General features: G+C 40.0%; 2 protein-coding genes across 15 annotated transcripts in view; one reads left to right on the top strand and one right to left on the bottom strand.

The window, feature by feature from the left end:
- The window catches only part of LOC131575422 (tRNA selenocysteine 1-associated protein 1-like), a 24,374-nt gene extending 2,018 nt beyond the window's left edge, over positions 1 to 22,356 (top strand). The window contains exons 1-11 of one of the 11 annotated variants that reach the window (XM_058830894.1): positions 8,719 to 8,857; positions 10,280 to 10,442; positions 11,834 to 11,914; positions 12,957 to 13,033; positions 13,130 to 13,263; positions 13,840 to 13,971; positions 14,880 to 14,999; positions 17,389 to 17,584; positions 18,168 to 18,213; positions 18,782 to 18,950; positions 22,067 to 22,356. In XM_058830894.1, coding sequence (XP_058686877.1) covers positions 13,004 to 13,033; positions 13,130 to 13,263; positions 13,840 to 13,971; positions 14,880 to 14,999; positions 17,389 to 17,584; positions 18,168 to 18,213; positions 18,782 to 18,918 — 795 coding nt within the window. In that variant the 5' untranslated portion in view covers positions 8,719 to 8,857; positions 10,280 to 10,442; positions 11,834 to 11,914; positions 12,957 to 13,003 and the 3' untranslated portion in view covers positions 18,919 to 18,950; positions 22,067 to 22,356. Of the gene's footprint in view, positions 1 to 4,750; positions 4,811 to 8,718; positions 8,858 to 9,196; positions 9,426 to 9,569; positions 10,002 to 10,279; positions 10,443 to 11,833; positions 11,915 to 12,956; positions 13,034 to 13,129; positions 13,264 to 13,839; positions 13,972 to 14,879; positions 15,000 to 17,388; positions 17,585 to 18,167; positions 18,214 to 18,781; positions 19,174 to 22,066 lie in introns of those variants that run through there. The other 10 variants (XM_058830896.1, XM_058830893.1, XM_058830899.1 and 7 more) reach the window with 10 other exon arrangements.
- PAK1IP1 (PAK1 interacting protein 1) lies at positions 826 to 9,220 on the bottom strand. Of its 4 annotated transcripts, none has more exons than XM_058830887.1 (10): positions 9,087 to 9,220; positions 7,610 to 7,772; positions 5,572 to 5,692; positions 5,411 to 5,485; positions 4,741 to 4,793; positions 4,167 to 4,312; positions 3,979 to 4,076; positions 3,188 to 3,287; positions 1,887 to 2,013; positions 826 to 1,284 (listed from the first exon to the last, which is right to left on the bottom strand). In XM_058830887.1, exons 1-10 carry the CDS (start codon positions 9,147 to 9,149, stop codon positions 1,124 to 1,126), a joined length of 1,107 nt encoding a protein of 368 aa, XP_058686870.1. In that variant the 5' UTR covers positions 9,150 to 9,220; the 3' UTR covers positions 826 to 1,123. The 4 variants fall into 4 exon arrangements, with proteins under 4 accessions (XP_058686870.1, XP_058686872.1, XP_058686871.1 ...); XM_058830889.1 differs by lacking the exon at positions 9,087 to 9,220 and adding an exon at positions 8,484 to 8,613; XM_058830888.1 differs by lacking the exon at positions 9,087 to 9,220 and adding an exon at positions 8,457 to 8,603.

The following is a 22,356-nucleotide window of genomic DNA, read 5'->3' as shown; positions in this document are numbered from 1 at the left end:
GATTTGGCTCCATCTTTTTTTCTGATTTTCTCTGCTTTTTCTCTTGCTGCACAAATAAGGAGGAATGGATGAAGTGAATCAGAATAAAGCATACTTCCAATTACTCTTTGAAAACAGAAATAGTAATGACTACTCTAGTAGTGCAGAAAACAACATGCCTTACACCTTAAAATAAACATTTAGTTCAGCTTTTTTTTACCTTGTTCTCTCCGGCTCAAATTTGTTTTTCCCACTGTATATTTGCTATAAGGCATAGGATAAATTCCTGTTCCCACTGACTGAGAAGGTCAGGAATTTAGTTTTTGTTTAAGTGCAAACAAAAGAGATAAGTGACATTTTACCGGGATGGCAAAAATTTCAAGTGTTATATAATTCTTTTTTAACAACATGGCTTAGATCAAGGACTTGAAAAAATACAGTGGGAAGGGGAACAAAAGGTAAAACCTTGTTGACATAAACTCTTCCACCTAAAATTATGTATCGTATTCTGAACAAAATGTTTCAGTCATGTGAACCATGGGTGCAAAGATTTTTAAAAAATTTAAATATATTCAGTATGAACACAGTAAAAAATCCAAACATTGTGCTTATAAACTCCATGTATAAGTCCACATCAAGAACTAGAAATTGCTGTTTTCCATGAGTGTTACAATAGGATATGATCATCGTATTTTAAGTAATTTTTAACATGTTCTTTTTTACAGTTGGAAAAGAAATGCAGGACAAAGGCAGAACATACCTTGAGTCAAATGAACAGTAACATTGTCACCACTAAAATGAAAATGTGTACATGTTTTTAATATGCATTTAAGTGAAACAAAAATGTAACTGAGACAAATGCAACTGTTTTTATTATTTTAGCTGGCTTTTTCAGAGCCAGTTAAAAAAAGTATGGTAATGTTAATATAAAAATATAAACATTACATATTATGAATTTATTTTTGCTTTGTTCACTTAGGGAAAGTTCCCAGAATGATCTGTAAGTTTTTTAGGGTAGGAACATGAATTACTTTTAAACAGCACATCAGATCAGAGGTATATGTCCTGTTAGGGTTTACATTCTTAAAAAAACTATGGCAACATCAGCATTTGCAGGTAGATACAGGAGAGAAAGTAGTTGCCTTCACGCCAAGCTATTCTGTTTCTTTTTCTTCTTTCGCACTGGAACTTTCAGCTTTTGTTTCCCTGGAATAATTTTTCTCTTTCTTTTTGCTGTTTTAAGCCTTTTAGTAGTCCAAAAATCTTTGTTTATCACGGCTACTGATGATTTTTCATCTTCTGTTTCTGAAAAAAAGCAAGGAATTATTCACACTGATCTTTATGTCCAGTCTTTGTAGTCTAAATGGCACAGGACTTATTTGTATCTTATTTTAAAAAAAGGGTTTTAAATAGCTTTTTATTTTACAGTGTAAAGTTCCATTTATGCTAGCTTTGCCTGTAAAATTAAAATATATAAAGATCAAGTATGTAAATAGATTACAATGCAGGAAAACAACAGCAGAAAACCCAAACAAATCTCAGCTAGACTTTGTAAGTTTGCCCAGCTACACTGGCCTCAGGCCTTATTTTGCTTATAGGAAAACAAGACATGCAATTCTACCAACTGTTTATTTTCTTATCTGTCTCAAAAGCTTCACAGTGGGTTCCTCAGTATATTCCAGTAAACAGAAAGAAAACTTTAATAAAAGTGAAAAGAGTTCTTATGTTCTCCAACAAACATATGGGCTTGAGACACCATCAGATTGGTAAGTGTATCTGTATCACTTGCCAGCATCATACCCCCACTTCTTGAAAACAGCAGAACATTTTCCAATGGATATAGTAGAAACCTCCAACTTGGTGTATTCCATTTCACATTAACAATTCAAAATACGAAGTTCTGTTACCTTGAGATGATGTTGCAGTTTTATCAGAGTTTTTTTTCATTTCTGAAGCTTGGTCAATCCATACTGCAAGACACGTCAGCCTAGCTTTGGTATTGACTTCACACAGTAAAGATGGCCCATCTTTAATCTGAAGAAAACATAAAAGATTATTTAAACCTTATTTTATTTCTGGTTAAATGTAATGAAGTATTTGAAGTGAGAAGACATCTTACTGCCCACTTTCATTGTTAGGCAATTGTATCACTCAGCTCTTGGAATACAAATACTCTGTTAGAGATATCAGGGGATAAAGTGTCACAGACACATGTGCAATGTTAACACCATCAACCCACTGGAAACTACTGTATTAGGATATTCTATCCATCAGAGCTGGACAGAGCAGCCCACACAGTTATGCAAAACTTTGCCTGCAGGAGAAAGGAATTTGGTCAAAATAAATACAGTGTTACATGGAAAGGTAAAGAGTTCCCTGATTACTCTGTCAGTTTTGTCCACGGGGAACAGAAATATAAGGTGAAAAGGAAAGAGGGAGCTCACTCCTGCACTTACAAGTATAAAATAATCAGAGTGGGTGAAGTTAAAAACGGGCAAATTCAGATTTGAAGTGTATATATGTTGAGAAATAATTATATGAACTATCCAAGATACTTATTGTAAAATATAGTAGATCCTTTGTAACTAAGCAATAAATTTTAAAAATCTACTTCTGATTTTAAGAGCAAACAATAAACACAATAACCTTTAAAGATCAGACATGATTTTTGTTGAACTGTGCTACTCAGAACTGTTTGAAAATACAGGAAATAAAAGTACACAGTACATTTATGTATTTGAATTTTTCTAAAGGATAAGTTCCTCCCCTGACATGAAAAACCACCTTCCCCTGCTCAGACCAGACTTTGTGTTTTTAAAAGAGTAGCAACAGTCATCAACATTACAAAAATTGACAACAGTCCTTAACTAATTACATAATCATAACATACATAACTGATTAGATAGTCATAAGCCTGGCTAGGTCTGATGGGAAGCATGACTTTATGTAAAGTGGAGATGAGATCTCATAATATCATTAGATTTTATAGTTTGTTTATTAAAAAAAAACAAAGATTAAAAAATATGAGTGCCTAAATATATGTGCACAGACATACATGTCTACTGAACGTAACATGGAAGTAGATTGTCTTATCCACATTTCACGTAAAATTTCCTCAGTGATTTAAAATGAACTCTTACAAAAGAACTGTCTGCAATTCTGGTTCTGTTAATTTTCTTAAATGTAACAAGCAGTCTAATACACCAACCTTATCAAGATCCAGATTCCACATTTTAATGTAACCGTCACTGGATGCAGTAACAATAACATGCTGTCCTCCTCTTTCAAAACTATAAATATCTTTTATTCTGTGAAAAGGAAAACATTTTTACCTTATAGCATCACAGTTCAGTAAGCTGAGAGAAATTAAAGATTAACAGGCAACAGTATAAAAAATCAGTTTGAACAAAAAAACCCCAAGTGACAGGCAGGAACTTAGATCTGCTTTGAGTACTGTAATTTATATTAGGAACATTTGCCTTTCCTAGGCTTATTGGGATTCAATTCAGAAGTCCTTAATACTTTAAAGCATACACTATTAGACACATCAGTGACATTACTGATAATGCTTTTGTGTTTTGATGAATTCAAAGAAACATTTGGACAAATATTTGGTATTCAAAAACAGAATATATGATCACATTCCTATTGTTTGAACTGAAAAAAACTGGTTTGTTTTTTTGAAGCATTCTAAAGAATCAGATTCAGTAAAGAGGGGTTAAACACAAACACACACACACACACACACACACACACACAGAAATTTAGAACAGTAATATTTTTTCTTCTGTACCTTATTGTTTTTGTAACATGCATGGACAGCACAGTACTTGTGCTCATACAAAAAGCAAACAAGTCTGTTTGGAATTTAACACATAAAATAAATTCACTTTCTATACTAAAACAAAAGCAAAATATGCTGAACATTACAAGCCATTGAACTTTAGAGAGGACTCAGCATTGCCATAAAAATTTAAATAGTAAACAAATACAGAATACCTGTTTTCATGAGCTTTAAATTCACAGAGGCATTTTTGAGAGTCACAGCTGTAGAACCTAATTATTTCATCATCTCCAGCTATGGCAAGGATAGAATCCTTGGAATGGGAAAAGAGAAATGCAAGTGTGATTAATTTCATGTGTTTCAAACCAGTTAATTTCCCAACTTCTCTCATTTTTGTACTTACTGTAATAAATCTAAGTGAAGAAATCCTCTTCTCTGTTGTAATAGTGCCAGTGATTGAAGCCGTGTCAAGTCTGTAGATATCCACTTTGTTTGTTATCACGGTCACATACTTCTCACCATCAGGGGACCATTTAATTATGTGTGCATCTGTACACATTGATACAGAGAATTTAGAAGTAAGAATCTTTAGAAGCTGCTAGACACTGTTTTCTACCTAGACCTAAGAAAATATTCAGTGAAAAATCAAATAAACTAGAAAAAACAGCTATGCTCTTAAGCGTATATTTCTGATTATGAGAATCATGTAAAGAAAAACAAACTAAAACACATTTATTTAAATGCTCTGACCTCAAATTTCGAAGAAGAAAATTATTTACTTTAGTGGTACTATGTTTTCCTTTTGCTAAATGATTATTATTAAGGACATGAGCTTACATATGCTTGCCTGCACGTGTAAAAAGACATTGTGAAAGTTGGTAATCAGCTGACTTGATTAACTCAGTCAACCTTTCTTTACACAAAAAATGAAACTATCAAATTGCACTTAATTAGTGGATTTAGACTGATAAACTTACTTTGCTTCAGGTTTTTGATGAAGGCTGATCGTCCTTCAACAAGGTTCCAAGTTCTGAAACACAACAACAGGTAATGTGCATTCTGGTTAAAAACAGCACAGCAAAACTGAAATCCAATCTGCTGACATGAGGCACCCAAAGGAAGCTTTTAAGCCTCTCTATGCACTTTTCTGCCCTCTTAATGCAAGAGAAAATGATGAGTTCCTATATTGCTTGCATGCTATAATGTTGAACTTGTGTTATTTATTTTCTAAACCACCATTTGCAATACTGAGCCCAAAAGGAGGTCAATAGCAATTTATGCTGTTAAAATAGCATTTTATATCTATAAAACAGGTATCTATGGCAACATGGAAACACTCCAGGTGAAAAATCACACTAAACAAAACCTGTCACTTTTCAAAAGTTTAGGCAAATTGTGTTCTAAAATCAAACGTATTTATACATCTACAAGTGACTTGTGAAGAGTCAGAGCTCACAAGAAGAAGGTATGAACAGCTGGCACCTAGAACTTCAAAAGACAAATCAATGGATCTTTGAACCACTTGGTAACAAATATGTTTTATCACTGTTGTATGGCCTAGTCCCAGCATGGAATTGCTGCTTATAACACCTTATTAAGAGTTACTGAATTATGATTCTCAGCATTCCTTCATCAGTTTTTACTCACCTTAATGTTTTATCTGTTCCAACTGACAAAGCTAATTTCCCAGACGGATGAATAGAAAGAGATGTCACATGTCCCCTGATAAAAACAAAACATTAGTCACATATATTATTTACAAGGAAAATAGACATGAAAACGTACGTGAATATGATTAAGAAACTTACTTATGTGCCTTAATGGATTTCAGACATTCCCATCTCTTTGTGTTCCAGATACAAATGAGTCCATCCTCAGCCCCACTCAGTAAATGTGCAGTCCCATAGAACTCCAAACAAGTTATTGTGCCTAGAAATACAATTAACATTGTTGTACACACCAAACAGTTATTGCACAAATTAACAGAGAACATACAACGTAACAGAAAAGCTTCTTCCAACAAGGCATGCCAGCTACTACCCTAACCTTGGGAAAATCTAAATTATTTCCTAAGTATTTCTTAAAAAAAGCCCTCAAATTTTCTTGCTCTATTCAATAGTTTGATACGCTCTATCAGGCACCCTTTACCCACACACATCTGAACTCCATCTGGTCTGTTCTCTGTCACAGCAGTGCCCAAATGCTGTGGCAGATATGGCAGAGAGCTTCTATTAGTGATAGGAATGCTCCCATATCAAAGCCCTGCTCCTGACACACAGCTGAATTGACTGTACATGCTGCTTCCCCGTAATCACCAGATATATCTTACATGAGTTAAATACAGCTACCATGCTCAGTCTCGATCCTGGATCTTTTTGATTAATCAAAACTGAGCTATAAATGACCCGAAGATTTATTTGCACAGCCAAGAACAGATGACTGTACCAATGATATAGACAAAAGGTGCACCCTCAGCCAAACTGTCAAGTTTGCAGATGACACCAAGCTGTGTGAGTGGTGAGGGATGGGATGCCATCCAGAAGGATATGAACAAGTTCAAGTAATGGGCCATGAGAACCTCAGAGTTCCACAAAGCACAGTGCAAGCTGGTATCAGCACAGGCTGGGAGGTGGACAGATTGAAGGCAGCTCTGCTGAGAGGGACTTCGGCTTGCTGAGGGATGAGAGACTGGACATGAGCCAGCAATGTGTACTTCCAGCCCACAAGGCCAAACGTGTCCTGGGCTGCATCAAAGGCAGCATGGGCAGCAGGTTGAGGAAGGGGATTCTGCCCCTCTGAACAGCCTCTGCTGTCCTGAGACCCTACCTGGAACACTGCATCCAGCTCCAACAGGTCCCCAGCATAAGAATGATGTGGACCTGTTGAAGCTAGTCCAGAGAAGGGCCATGAAGATGATCAGGGAGATGGAATATCTCTCCTGTGAGGAAAGGCTGAAAGAATTGGAATTGTTCAGCTGGGAAGAGGCTGCAGGAAGACTTTATTGTGGCCTTCCAGTACTCGAAGGGTGCTTATAAGAAAGATAAGGAAAAATCTTTTAGCAGGGCCTGTTGTGATAGGACAAAGGGTACGGGTTTTAGACTAAAGAGGGTCAGTTTAGATTAGATATAAGAAAAAAATGTTTTTACAAGGACAGCAGTGATACACTGAAACAGTTGCCCAGACATGTGCTTGACACTCCACCTGTGGAAACATTCAAGGCAAAATTAGATGGGGCTTCTGCATAACCTGATCTGGTTGAAGATGTCCCTGCTCACTGCAGTGGGGTTGGACTAGGCGGCCTTTAAAAGATCCTCTCCAACCCAAACTGTTCTGTGACTCTATCATGTACTTTGCTGCTGGAATTCAGGCAGCACATACAAAGAGAAATGTACCAGGTTAACTCCTCTGGCAGCAGCAGCCTGCTCTCACACACAAACTCTCTCCTTTTTGTGTCTCATGCACACTTTTGACAGGACAGTAACACTAGGAAAGACATAACTGGGAGTAGGCATGGTCTAGATAAACTGTCCTGATAGAAGAAAAAGAGCACATAAGCCATTTGTGGGTCATAACTTCTTAACCAGTTAACACTGCAAATAACTTAAAGAAGCAGCAATATTTTTGAGCTTATACCAAAATAATGTTTTTTACCTTTTATGCTCAAAATCTTACCTTGTTTGTATCATTACACCATCATGGCTGCAACACCACCACTACTACAGCACTTACAGTACTACACTACTTATTAGGAAAAAAAAAAATCAGTTTTCTTCTTCTGGCAAAGACCAGTTTTTCAGCTACAATTTTTTATCATTAATGTTTTTTAACAAAGAAGTGCTCCATTACCATTGTGCTGTAGCAGTGCCCCATGTTCTATCTTCTTTTTCATGTCATAGATTTGGATTGTCTCATCTCTGCTCCCAGTGACCACATATCTGTTATTCACCGCTACTGCTGACAACGAGGCAGAGTGGGCATGATGTGTAAAATCAGGGGCGACTGTCCAGGACTGCAAATATAAAACAAACAGGTCTTTCTCAAGCTTACCCTAAAAAGCTTCCACTTCATTATCCTGTAATTTTATTTTTTTTAAAGCAAAAGCTGGAAAAGTATATGTTTAAAAATCAGAATCACCAAATTGAATAGGTTGGAAAAGACCTCTGGGATCATCATGTCCAACCCATGATGGAACATCACCATGTCAATCAGACCATGGCACTGAGTGCCACATCCAGTCTCTCCTTCAACACCTCCAGGGATGGTGACTCCACCACCCACCTGAGCAGCCCATTTCAATGTCTAATCACCCCTTCTCTGAAGAAATTCTTCCTAACATTCAACATAAATGTCTGCTGGCACAGTATGAAGCCATGTCCTCCTGCCCCTGTCACTGGCTGCCTGAGCAAAAAAGCCAAGCCTCATCTGGCTACGTTTCAGGCAATTGTAGAGAATGATAAGGTCCACCTGAGCCTCCTTTTCTCCAGACTAAACACCCGCAGCTCCCTCAGTCACTCCTGATTGGACTTGTGCTCCAGACCCTTCAGCAGCTCCACTGCCTTTCTTTGGACCTGCTCCAGCATCTCAACGCCTTTTCTGAATTGAGGGGCCCAGAACTGAACACAGCACTCGAGGTGCGGCCTCACCAGTACAGGGGGAGAAATTATACTTAGCTGTAAGCATAATGAGATCTTACTGAGTTAATATGCTGTTAGGAGATTACCCCGAAGGATTTAAGCGTGCAAACCACCCCTTGCCGTAAGCTTTGACGAAGCTGTCTCTGCACAGAGACAAATCCCCAGAGCAAGAGAGAAGGATTCTCTCATTTTTCCTCACGGCAGGCCGGAGACACGCCTTCCACCTGGCCCCAGCCCACGTCCCATCCATCCTCCGCGCCACGTCGGGAGGAGCTCGCTCGCACCGCGGCCCCCCGCACCCACGTGGCTGCCCGCAGGTTCCGCCACTCCCGAGAAGCCTTCGGGGCAGCCAGGGGGCCGAGCCCGGCGGCAAAGGCCGCGGGAGAGGCCGCCCCGCCCCCGCAACGCGCTTTAAGAGCCCCGGCGGCGGCCGGAACCGCGGCTGCGGACGGGCGGGACGGTGAGTGCTGGGGAGGGGGGGATGGATGGGGCATTTCCCTCACACGCTTCCCTGGAGGTGTTCGAGACCGGGCTGGATGGGGCTCTGAACGCGCTGGTCTCGTGGAATATGTCCCTGGCTATGGCACGGGGTTGGAACTAGATGGCCTCTTAAGGTCCCTTCCAACCCAGACCGTTCTGTGATTCCGTGCTTCTTCCCTCGCCCCATTCCCCCCCCCCCCTCCTGTTACCTGGCCGGGCCGCGTGGCGAACCCCAGCAGCACTTGTTCGTAGCACCCCGCCACCAGCTCCATCCGCCTCCGCACGGCGCCGCCCCGGGGCTCCCGCCGGCTCTTCCGCCGCCCGCCCGTCCGCCGCGCTGCCTGCGCCGCTCCGCGCTGGCCCCGCGCCTGGCGTCCGGCAGCGCTCGCTCCCAGCGGGGGAGGAGAATCCTGCGGGAGCCGGCGCGGAGCGGGAAGCGCCGGAGGTAGCGGCCAGGGGTCAGGCTGCGCGCGGGACAGCCCGCGCAGGGGGGGCCTCGCGGGGCGGAAGCGGCGCTGGCGGTGATGGCGGCGGGGAGGACGAGAGGCGTTAGTGCCGGGATCGCCAGGGAGGGGGGGAGCGGTGGCCGGGCTCGGGGGCTGCTAGCGGGGAAAAGGGGCGCGAAGCGATCTATTGGGAACGAGGCGGGGTGGGATGGGCTGGGATGCTTGGTCCTTTCCCTCCCCCGGGGCCGCGGGGCTCCCTCCTCCCTCAGGGCGAGGAGGCCCCGGCGGCGCTTGGGCCGAGGCATCCAGGGAACCAGCCCCTCCCTAGCCCCGGGCCCCGCCGGCTTTTGTTGTTATTTCGTCGGGTTGTTCTATTATTTTTTTCATTACTTAATTTCTTATCGCGTAGTACAATAAGTGGGAAGCGCGGCCCCGGCGCCAGTGTGGCCGCTTGCGGAGGGCCGCGGCCGGGCGGGGCGCACTTGTGGTCGGGCTCTTCCCGTCGTGCCGAGTGGCTCGGTTAGAGAAATGCGTCACGGCTCGGGCCTGGGCTCGGCCGGGGTCACCGAGCCGGCCCCAAGAGCTCTGGGAGGCTTCCTCATCCCCGTGCCCTGACCCAGAGCCTGGTGTGAGCGAAATTAGTGCTGAAGGAAGGGGGGCGGATTACCCGCTGCCTGGGTGAGCGGTGTTTGCACGGGCAAATCAGGCTGTGGATAGCTTCGCCCACCTTTTTGCCCGTATGAACGCAATAATGCAAAAAAGTGGAATAAAATAAAAAGCTGCTATGATGTGTGTGTAATCAAATTAAGGATGTGATTGAATTCTGGAGACTGAATGTGCCCCACTGCTTAAATCAAAGCTAGCTGTGACTGTAGCTATAGTTAAAGCAAACGTAAAAAATACATTATATTGATATGTGCTGTTTTAACTGCTTTTAAAATGTTTTTGTTTTCTAGTGAAAAGGTCAATATTGGACAGAGAGGCATACAAAACCGGTGTTGCATAAAAGTTGGTGATAACCAACTGAGAAGCAGTTGTATCACTTGCCTCCTGATAGCCTCTTGCAGCAAGAGTGCTCTGCTTTGCCGTCTTCCATTAGGTCTGCACAAGTGAAAAGTGGTAAGTTTAAAAAAAAAGTTACTGCACAGCTGTGAATTCAAAAATCAGTATTTTAGTGTTGAGAGCGTGGAGGAGTTTGTTTTCTTTTATTAAAAACTAAGGTTAGAGGAACACTGATATTTGCATTAATAATGACCACTCTCAACAGGAAGAAGTTGGTGCCGTTAATTCTTTGTAATGAACACTATCAGTTGGCATGTGCTCAGTTTAGCATATGCTAACTGTACCAGCATTTTAGGCCTGTATTTTAAGGACTTGTTTCTACTTGACTCTTCTCTTGGCCTCACAGTGGCTGTGGGGATGAAGTCCATAGTTACTCTGAACAGCAGCATGCATGGATGCTCTAATTATGGTTTATGGCTATCCTGTGTCAAGTTAGCCTAATCCATTTTCAGAGATAGTGCTCTGAGCTGCACTGCTCTGCAGGCAAGCCTTTAAGGCATTGTAGATGCTCTGTGTTTATTGCATTATGTGGCTATGGATTTAATCAGCCAAGACATAAAACATTACATAAATTCTTATGCGGAAAAGAGGACTAGAACTTCAGCAGTCAAGTATCTACACAGGATTTACACCAAATGTAAAAAATCAGTAGGGGTGAAGAACACCTGTGTGTGAAAGTAAATGCAGAATATTTTGCAAATGAAATTGATTTTTGCACTGATTTATATTTGTTGGATGACTAGGGTAAAAAGCCTAAAGAATGGATATTTGGATCAACAAAGATACATATCTTTTCAGGAGAGTATGTCCACTGTTTTGGTGATGTAAATGTAAAGCAGTAAAATGTTCTTTTCTGGTTTTGGTGGTAATGAGTAAAATGTGCATGTGGAACAGGCAAGAGAGGGAGGAGAAAAGGTGCCAAGAAAGATCATGCTTGCTTGTACTATGTCCTCATCCTGCTTTTATTTCTTGTGTTCTTTAGCATATAGGAAGTACCACTGTGCTGCTGCTTGTTTTCAGCTGCAAAGTTCGTGGTACAAGTAAATTTAAATTTGCCTAAAAGGGGAAGAAACCAGGAGAGGTTGTACAAAACATACTGAAGCCTGTATCTTTTGCCTCTTTTAACTATTTTGGATTACTCGGTTATTAAATGTGTAGGTATTTCAGAATTAAGGGTCGGGTATAGATGACTTAAAAGATCTCTAGAATTTACTAGTGCTTTGGACAGTGGGAGAACTTTGTGGTCTATTACAGTTTAGGAGAGTGAAGATTACATCTAATCATGATCCTGTTTGCCATATATCCTTTTTATCGCCATTCTTTTAGCAGTGACAAAAAAATAAGTTCTGAATTAATAACATTAAATCATATGGTGGGGTGAAAATATTTGGAAGCAATTACTCAGGATAAAATCCTTCATCTTCTTTTTCTCCCTCACATTTTTTCAGCTGAAGGAGTGTAATAAATTGAACCTGTGCAGTCATACTGTTGAAGAAAGACAGAAGACAATTTGAACCATGGCAACCCAGGTAAGATCATTTAGTCAGAAATACAGGCTTGCCGTGCCTAAATGGATTCCAGAACCATACTCAGAATTCCTAATAAATGTAAAGCTGACATAGCTAGCTTGCTCTGAGTTGGGTGTTCTTTTAGTCTTATGATTTCTTCCGGCAATGTGGTAATTGGTGGCTGTCCTCATGACACTTAATTGTGTCAACTCAAGCAGGTTGGGGGAGCATTACATTAAGCTTGGCAGTTTGCGTTATTTGAGCGCGAGTTCTTCTGAAGGACCTTGCGCATAACACTCTCTATATAAGATACATGTGGAGATGCTATAGAGGAAGAACATTAAAGCCTGCGTAAGTAAATGTTGTGGAACATCACTCATATTTTTGGAGGTCCTTGTTCTTCAGAATCTTAATTGAGGGAGGCAACTGGTGTTAATAAGGCTGTTTCCCCTCCTCTTTTGTGTAGTTGCCCCACTCACTTCCTTTTTGAACTGTGGTTTTTGGGGTTTTAGGTTTTTTGTGTTTTTGGATTTTTTTAGTTTTTTCCTTTTTTTTATTTTTTTTTAGTTTTTAAATTATTCTTCCTTGAGAGGCACTTTTTATGCCTCTCTCTTCCTGGCCTCGCATCTGCGTTTGAGTTTTCCCTCAGCCAAGCTAGTGCCTGTTCCTGGTCTGCTTTCTCCTTAAGTTCCATTAATTGGCCTCTTGTTGTTCCTGGCCTGGGAGAGTGACTCACTGCTGGGTAGTGAGGAGAGGCATCTCACAGAAGAAGAATTCCTAGGTGAGGGGAGATAGGGACAGCGGAGATCCCTTCTAGCAAGAGTGACGATTTCCCTGCCTCTTCATCATGCAGATTGTGCTGCAGCAGGGGTTTTTGCATCCTGGAGCTCAAGCGGAACACTGTCCAGTCCTGAAGCTAATTAACATTTAGGATTGGCCGGCATCAAAGGGCTGTCTGGTTTGTCCCTAATTCCCAGAGGAAGCTGTCAATCCTTTAGCCAGCTTGACAAGTCAGGGGAATATGGCTGTTCATACAATCCTTTGGCTCTGTTATTTTTGCCAGGCGTTTTCCCCAGAGGCTGCTTTCCCTCATGGGAGGCGGAGGGAGAAATGGGACCCCAGGCTTCTTTCAAGGGCAAGGTGAATATGGGGAAATCACCTGTGGTGATGGGGAGTGGGAGGGAGGAATGTAAATGAGGCTAAATACTATAAAGGCGATTTTTTTTCTCCCTACAGGACTTGATGGCAAAAAAAAGAGAATGTCTCCAGGCCTACAGCTGGTGGAGAACGCCACAGAAGAAGCGGAAGAAAAAGAACAAAATAAAACCGGGAAGAATAGAGTTTGTCCCTAGTAGTACTAACACAACCAGGTAAAGACCTTTGGAAAGGAGCACCTCTGACCCTTTATCTGTTTTAAATTGCTAATGACTAATGAATGCCATCAATTACTTTAAAAATCTGAAATGGCACACCTGGTGCCTGTACACTGAGTATTGCTAATGGAATTGTATTGCCATTTGAATAATGAAGATATTTTTTCTTAGTTTGTCTCTCATAATCACTTGAGATGTGATGTCAAAATAGTCTTGGCTCTTTTTGAATTCTAGCTGTAACTTAAAATTTTTTTCTTGGTATTTTTGGGTGTCCTGCCCTTCAGGCTAACAAATAATCTTAAAACCACCTTTTAAAAAGATTCTTTAATAAATTTGAATCTTTATTGAAATGCTTGCAAAAGTGGTAAATGGACTCTGAGAAACTGAGAACTTGCTAGATTGATGGCATTACAGTTCTGTACACTGCTCAGCAGAGTTTTGCAGTTAATATTCTTCGTATTTTGCCTCCTTATTTGTCCAGTAATAGCTACTTGCTTGTATGTTAGGGACTTTAATACTGAAATGAATGGTATTATTCTCAAACTCAATGGTGGTTCTCTTATCTCTTTAAAGACCTGATTATTCAATATTTGTTGGGGAGCTGACTCCAGAAGTAGATGATTTTCAGCTCTATGACTATTTCCTAAAGAGGTATCCCTCATGTATTGACTGCAAAATAGCAACAGACCTGCTGGGATATTCCAGGTAATGCCTATGAAAATGTGTTAATGCTGTCAGTATGTTTGTTGCTGTAAGTAATATGTAAGAACTTGAATTTGAACTGGTTTTGAATTTTCTTCAGAGGCAGGGAGAGAGATTAGCCTGTGGCGCTATTGTTTAACAACATAGATCCTTGTGTTTCTAAAACTTTATGGGTATTTTTAGCTGTTAATATGTTAAGCTTCAATTCAGCCAAATGCATATCTGCATGAAAGCGGTTAGATGGTGGGAGAAGGGAGAGCTGTGCATGGACATCTGTGCTTACCTACAGCAGCGTGTCCACTTGTCATGTGCAGTACCAAGGACAAAATAATTCCCTTTATACGTGTGGAAGAGAAGTATAAGGCCTAGCAAATCATAGGTGGTTGGGAGATGGAACTTCTAATATCAGTGAATAAAGCCTAATAAAGGTACAGTGACCAGTTGGAGAGTGAAATGGGGATGAGTGAGTTGGGTGTTCAGAAAACACTGGCTGTAATGGACTGATTCAAGAAACTTCAAAAGAAAAAAAAAAAGAGGAAGGAAGAGAGCAAATTTAGAAAGAATGTTAGAGCTGTAGAGCAGTAGAAATGGGTTAATACTGATACATTAACTGCTGTAAGTGCAAAAATGGAGAATCTGGTTACTTACACAGATAGCTGTTAACATGTATTGTTTCTCTGGCTTTCAGCAAGTTGCATCTTAATGCTGTCAACAAAGCTTTTTGCTTCTGGCCCAAGTTTTTAATTTTCTTAAAGCATCTTCTGTGCATGTGCACATGTTGAGAGGTTACATAGGCAATAGATGCTATAGTAGCTACTATTTTCTGTTTTCATGAGGACAGAAATTGAATTAATTGGCTTTGTAACTGTTATGAATACTAGAACTTGTTTTCTCCCTTTTGAAAATTGTAGAGGGTATGCCTTTGTCAGATTTGGTGAGCAAGGTGATCAGATGAGGGCACTGCAAGACTGCCAGAATGCACCAGGTCTGGGGGGAAAACGAATCCGGCTGAGCATAGGAATTTCTAAAAGGTAACAAAATGAGTTGTGCATTGATACAGTAATTCTAAATAATCAGATTCTTTTAGCTTTGCCTTTGTGAAGACTGTGGCCCTTGCTATAATGGCTGTACACAATGCAAAGTCAAAAACCACAGAACCATTATGTTTTGCCTGTCTGGATCCATCAGCCTCTTTGAGGATTGCTGAGGAAATCCAACTCTTAAGTCTAGCCAGATTGTATAAGTTGGGCTTAGCTGCTGTTGTGACCATCCTTAATGCTTGCAGTAGCGAAGCTGAATGCATTTCTAAGTATTTCATGGTTGGGCCTGAAGAAGGTAGAAGGGACATCAAGTGTTCATTTTTATGCTAGGAAACTTTTTTTCTAGGCCTTTCCCCTTGGCTTAGACAAGGTAGCACATTGTTAGTTTTTAAAGTAGGTAGAGGAGGTAACACTTTAGTGGAAAAATGCAGAATATAGAGGAGGAGAAGAAGCCAAAGGAGATGTTGATTGAACAGTTTGTTTAGAATACTACTCTTTGCTTCTCAAGTCATTAGGGCAGCAGGAAATTTTAAGTTGATTTGGTTTGAGAGGGTTTTTTTTTTTTCTGCCATCTCAGTTCTCTGTCATTTAAAACAATCCAGGTAGAGACTTGATATCAAATTTGATAAACTTTGATCCAGAATACAGACAAGAAGAACTTTCAGTGGAACCATTTCAGTATATATTCATGAGGTTAGCTTGTGTGTTAGAAGGCTAAAAATAACAGCTCCTGCTTATCTTCCCTGGATAATTTTGCTGATATTGCCTCATTGCTTTGGAACAGAAATGCCCTTACCCAAGAGAGCCCTGTCCAGATTTGCTTTGACTAACTTGCTTTGAAAATGAGGTCCCAAAGAAAGTTTTCCTCACTTCTGCTATCCAGAAGAATGTCAGCAGTATTTTCAGTTTTTTCTTTCCTACAGAGATGGATGTAGGAGAGAAGTTGGAAGCAGAAGACTGAGACATTATGAAGTAATTTGTTTACTACAGTAGTAAGACAATAAAGTAACTATTTATTAGACTGTATGTGTAGGTTCACAGTAATGAAGCAAAAATGTAATGCAGGTATTAAAATACAGACCACTAATCTACACCTGTTTCTGATTGGCTGAGTACTATGCTCTCACAGCATCCAGAAATCCAGCCATCAGAGTAGTTTGTCATTAAGTCACTTACTGTTGCCCTGAAAACTCAGCTTCTGAGCTTGCTGACATAGTTTTCTAAGACTTTCCCAGGACAGTAACTGTAAACATAGAGATAGGTATAGATTCCTTCCGTTACACGTCTTGTGATGGACATCTATCACGGCCAGTGCAGTGAGAAAGTGTTATCCTGATCATCCAATCCCTGGCTGTGGTCAGAAGCCTATAAATCCTGGAAAGAAAAATAAACTTTCTCTTCCTTTCACCACACCTCGAGCTGTGTCCATGTGATCTATTCATCGCCAGCAGCAACACTTACCAATGGAAACCATTTCTGAGCTCCTTCAGTTCGTGTTCTTCACAAAAAGCCCCAATCTGAATTTTCTGTAGGAAGCTGGAGGTAGAGACATTGGACACTGCAAACATAGGATTGTCTGCTTGTATGTAATCAGTGAGGAAATGTCTAAGCATAGGGGATTTCTTGCAATGTGTAGCTGATTTATCCCAGTGTTTTCCATGGAGTATATCTCTGTTTTAGAACAGACTGTTCTTGTTCAGTGGTACTTGTCATTAGCCAACTTGAAGTTGTCCCTGGGGAAAAATCTGCTCAGGAAAGGGAAAACAGTGAAAACTAATCACCTGGCCCTTTGGTCTTCATAACTAATGAATTTTGTAATTTTTCTGCTGCTTTGGCTTCATTCTGGATAATGGCAGTGCTGACTTCACCTGACAGCTAAGCTTTGGCAACTGTTCATGGACCAAAACACGAGAAGGTGAAGGTAGACATGGTAAATTGACAGGCAGTGTCAGGTGCTGCTCTGAAACAGATAATCTGATTTTGCCCCTTGTTTCTGGAAATAACATGATTTCATATTAACAGAACAAAAGATGGAAGGACTAATTAAATGTTTCAAGTGTCTTTAAAACAGCAGTGTTTGGTAAAGGTCTCTGATCTTAATGAAGCATTTTTTTATCAGTAGCTTGCTTAAACAGATACCAAAACTGAATATAGATAAATGTAACTTGGGTTAATCCATAGAAGTAATTACTTTTGCCATTGGTGAAGGTGAGCATTTGCTCTCCTTATAAACATGAGGTATTGTGCTGTGACAGAAAACTTAGGCAACTATTTGGAAAAACTTCCTCATAAATTTGGAGCGTGTGAAGTTGTTTAACTTCAAAACTGGATTTATAGTTGTTTTCAAACTCTTAACTATATATACCTTCTCACGTTTCAGACTGAAAGCAGAATTCCAGCGGTACCAGTCATACAACTATAATGATTATTACCAAGATTATCAGAACTACTATTCGCAGTGGAATTACGATCCCTACGCTGACTACAACTACAGCTCCTATACTCCCTATGATAGCATGCAAGCTGTTGGAGACTGCTCTTTAGGAGATGCTGTTATGGCTCCAGCTGTTTTTGAGGTAAAGATACTACACAGTTAATTACAAAAAAAAGGACAACTAACAAGTCATATGGATTGCGTAAATCAGCACAAGAAAGTCCTAAAACTGAAATTATGCAATCAGTTATTATGCAAGCGTGAAGGTTATGTTCAGCATTTTGGATTTACGTGCTTGAGTGCATCTGTAGAATTAGAAATTTGACATACGTGAACAAATATTACTGCATAAATAACAGTTCTGACAGCAGATTTTGTAGTGTTTCATCCTGTTTTTCTGATGTACTTTGGTTAAAGCAAAATAAAGAATTGTTGTAAGGTGATCATGTCTAGGTCAGTCAGTTGATCAATTACAACTTTCAAAAGTGTCTTTGAAGTGGAACTATACAATGTTTTTTTTAAAAATAACCTAACCAAACAAAAAGACTAAAACCAAAGCATTAAAAAAGCAACACACATCCCACACAAATACCCTTCCCCAACAAATATCACCTGCTCCTACTTATTTTATAGCTGTGGAAGGAGAGGAATGTTTGGGAGCATTAAATTATTTTGGATTTGTGATGCTTTCTGAAACTGACTATGATTTTTATTTTTTTTTTTAGGAAGCTTCAGCTATGACTGAAATCAATGATGACCTAATAACTGAAGGTAATGATAATTCTATCACTGCAGCTTGAATTTAGCCATAGTTCTGCCCTTTAACAATATAAGCCAGTGATTATTGGATAAAGACTGGGCTATAGGTAAGATGAGGTAGGATTTTAAAGCCAATAGTGTACACCATGTCAAGTAGAATGGGACATTGTCAATGATGTTTTGCAGTAGGCTTCTTGTAACTTTGCCTTCATTCTCTTTCCAGAACAGTCTGTTGGAGAAGTTGCTGTATCATTGTATTGATTCTGCTAAGATTATTGTATGTTTAGCTCATTAGTAGACACATCTTGTAATAGTGTCCAAAAATTTTAATTAGCCCCTAAATCTCTGCTTCATGTGGAAGTACCAGTATAGTCCTAGCATTTGAATACGCTGATTCCGAAAGAAGCTGGACTTTTTAGCTTCGTTAAAATTCTAGGTGAATAAACATTCCACTAGATGTATTAAGTTTGTTAAAGCATTAAATTTACCTAAAGTATGCTTTATTAGGCTTTTACTTCAGGTCTCTGTGTGCCAGTCTCCTAAGTCCTGACACTTTTACTTACCGGGCTTTTACTTTCAGATCCACAGCTGTACTTGGATGTTGATGAAATGAACAGACAATTTATGGAGACAAGTGAAGAACTCTATGATGCCCTCATGAATTGTCACTGGCAACCTCTGGATACGGTCACTTCTGACATCCCCTCTGCTATTTAAGTGTCTTATATAGCATGACCGTTATAACCAAGGTGCTAAAATTACATTTCTTCTACATTACTCTAGATCATAAGTTTTAAAGCACAATGATAGGTTGGGGTTTTTTTGCTATGCTTTCGGCAGTTTCTGTAATTTGTTTTATTTTGTTCATCACTTGGAGCATCTTGAAATCATGTAAATATTCTAGAAATGTAAAGAGTTCAATGGGGTCTAAAGATAGACTTGCCTGTGTAAATAAAATTTTGTTTCTGCAAACTGGCCAGCAAGGGATTTTACTGACATATGCGAAACACCTTCTCTTCTGGCTTGTGAAGTTTAGCTGGAGGCAGTAGGGGTATTTCACCTGTCTTTGGTATGGGCATCAGCACTAGTAAGAACTAGCTCTCATGTACTTCAAGATACCTAGGCAATCTTAAAAGCTCTTAACATGCTGTACAGTTTTGACATACAGAAGGGTAAACTTTGAGCTGCTGTAGCTGCAAACATTCCAAAGACTAAGGATGATAGTGATAATTTTATTTTTGCCCTTCTTGTTAGTCTTCTCATCTGACCCTTTACAGCAGAGAAACTGGTGTAATATAATACCTGTTCTTACACATAAAAATCCTTGGAGAAAACAGTGTGGTTTAAAGGAGGAAGGAAAACCTGTCAGGAATTAAAGTATCCCAGTATCTTCTTCAACTAAGTTGTATGCTATCCTAAACCTCTGTTATTTGTTCAGTCTTCATGCTTAGATGTTTCATAGTGATGAGTTTTATAACATTTTCATAGGATGGCAGTTCTCAGTTGAAGTCAAAAGAGCTTAGGTGAGATGGCATTGAAGAAAGTTCTGCTTTAAGACAGTGACTTCTGAGTGGCTTCCTCTAAACTGTTCTTACCTGAAAGTGTTTTCCAGTCCTAGGGACAGCTTAAGCTCCTGTTACTACTTAATGTACACAAAGTAAATTTCAGGCTGGAAACAAAATAACACTTTTTTGAAGAGAAGGTGGTAGAAATTATCATATGGCTAATACATGTGAGAGCTACTCAAGGCATTTTGATACTGCCATGTGTGTTTGGGGGCAGTCTAAACCATAATTGCTAGGATGGCAGGTTTGGTTTTTTTTTTTTCTTCTTTAATGACTTAATTGCATTTAAGTGGTGGTCATAACCTATATGCTGTTCTTAAATATGAAACTAGTACTGCAGTGCAGAGTGATGACTTAGCATAGCAGGTCCCTTCTACCTGCTCCCCAAAACCTCCCTCTTTTCACAGTTTAATTTCAGCTGGGACTGTGTTTTTGTAAGTCCCACCCATGAAATACAGATGCTCTAAACTAGAAAGGTCTTTCGGTGTGATACAGGAACTCCTTTCTTCCTGGATTTTGTGCATTGTGTATGTAGAAGGAGAGAAAACAAAATCCCCTCATTCAGGCAGGGAGATTACTATCAGAGTCTTAGAAACTGCTTCCCTGCATTGAGAGAACTAGTTGCAAAGTGGCTGAATACTGGGATTTTGTTGGTGAATGTTTCCCTAGTGTGAACTGGTCAGTCTTTGGAGGGGCATAGTAGGGAGATTATTAATGGGAATGTGACAGAAAGTGGAATAAATGAAACAAAGAGAATCTGGATGGGAAAGGGAATTACTTGCGTGCCTGTATAGAGTAGTTTCACATGATTGCAGAAGGGTGGAAACTCAAGATAGTAGGTGCAGGCCCCTTGAATTTGGATGTGGGGGTGTTAAACTTTCAAAACTGCTGGATTTGATGTCACTTGAGTTGTAGTGCACAGCTGTGGTGCCTAAGCTTGGTAGTACTAACCAGTTGCTAGGCAAAGGATTTTGTATCTAGCAAGAATCGTCATCGCAAGCTGGAAGATTATAACCTGGGCACAGACCTGGAAGCTTCCTGCTTTGAAGTGCATATCCTGCTTTGCATAGTGTTACCTAACACCATACTTAAGCTACCGCAAGTACTTTGTGGAAACCTTTTATTGTGTTATCAGATGCTAAAGATGCGTGTTGGCTTGGTAGAAATCCTATAGAGCATCCACTGATTTTTAAGTTTTGGGAGGTTGATCCATGTGTGAATTATGTAATGAGGAGCCCATGTAGTTGTGTGATTTCACTTAATCAGTACTGTATCACCACAGCACATAAACCTCAAAAGTCAGTCTGTATTCATATTTATGCAGATTTGAAATATTAGCAAGGTCTCCACACTCTGCATTAGAGACTGTTTTCAGACATGCACCTTCTGTTCTGGCCTGTAAAGTACCTGTATAGTGAAAATACTGTTTATGAAAAGCAGTGAAAGAGGTTGTTTGGGCCATTAGTTCTGCAAACCTGAGAAATGTTGGGGAATATATTCTTTTTAGTCAGCACAGAAGAAAAGTGAGGTGAAGAAGGGAGTCTCCTGGTTGCAGCCCGTGTGATACTGTTTTAAATAGCTCTCTGTTTTTTGTCTCCTGATGCTTTCTAGTCTATACTGTTTACCAGTTAGGAGTGCATATGTGGGATAAGGGTACTGTGTGCAGCACACATTCTTTACTGTAAAGGCACACTGAAAAAACTTCTCTGTATTGGTGTAAGCACAAATTTGGGAAAAAGTGAGCTCATCAGATCTGCTGGCATTCATTGCTGAGACTTCTAACTGAGGAAACTTCCAGCGATGGTCCAACTACTACCTGCATTAGCGAGCTTACACAAAGACCTCAACATGCTCATCATACAGATGCCTGCTCTCAGTTCTACCAAGAGCTGATTGCAGTAGAAACATAAAACAAAAAGTATTGGGAGCAATGTTTTCAACACCACGCTATCTCACTTTCATTGTGTTTTGTCTGTTTTACCCAGCTGAAATGTTGTGGGGTTTTTTAAGTCTGATGAAGGGTTTTTTTTGAAGAATATCTTGTCTTGGTTTTATAAACTCTTCTTTTACCTAGCTGTGATAGATAGTGCCTTTACCTAAAACCCACTTATTTCTTGAAGAAGAGTAACGTTTTTGTTTTCCACTTCTCTGAACAGAAAAGCTTTAGTACCATGGTTTGAGGGTTTAATCATCCTGCAGTCAGTGAACAGGGAGAAAGAAACAGGCTAAAAACCAGTGAAGACTGAAAAGTGTTCAGAAAGCTTAAATGGTACTTAAGCCGTGAATGTTTCTTTTTGCAGGGATGCTCTTGGACCAACAGCTTCTTTCTAGCGCTACCTCAAAGTAACTTGCAGATATAACTCACAGGGAAGATTGATCAAATGGTGATGATCACTATCATTCTGCTGGAGATATCTATATATATATTTGCCTTTTGTCTCGTTTTTAATGACATTTATTTAACTTCATTGACTCATGTCAATAGATGTTTGACTACATCAACAAGTTTCTGAGTTTCTTTCAAGGTATGTCACCATATGGAAATTGTTCTAAATAAGTAAATAAAGTAGCACTTGAATTTACAGAGCAA

Source organism: Poecile atricapillus, chromosome 2 (genome assembly GCF_030490865.1).
Source record: "Poecile atricapillus isolate bPoeAtr1 chromosome 2, bPoeAtr1.hap1, whole genome shotgun sequence".
In the NCBI taxonomy this organism is placed as follows: domain Eukaryota; kingdom Metazoa; phylum Chordata; class Aves; order Passeriformes; family Paridae; genus Poecile; species Poecile atricapillus.
Note: the sequence above shows the minus strand (reverse complement) of the source record. Positions and strands in the feature narration are given on the sequence as shown.

Bases quoted from the DNA above. Each gene is read 5' to 3' on its own strand.
- PAK1IP1 (XM_058830887.1), bottom strand. From the start codon at position 9,149: ATGGAGCTGGTGGCGGGGTGCTACGAACAAGTGCTGCTGGGGTTCGCC. The intron at 7,773-9,086 runs GTAACAGGAGGG...TTATATTTGCAG, and splicing joins TCGCCACGCGGCCCGGCCAG to TCCTGGACAGTCGCCCCTGA. The intron at 4,077-4,166 runs GTAAGTACAAAA...TCCCATTCCAAG, and splicing joins CTTCACTTAGATTTATTACA to GATTCTATCCTTGCCATAGC.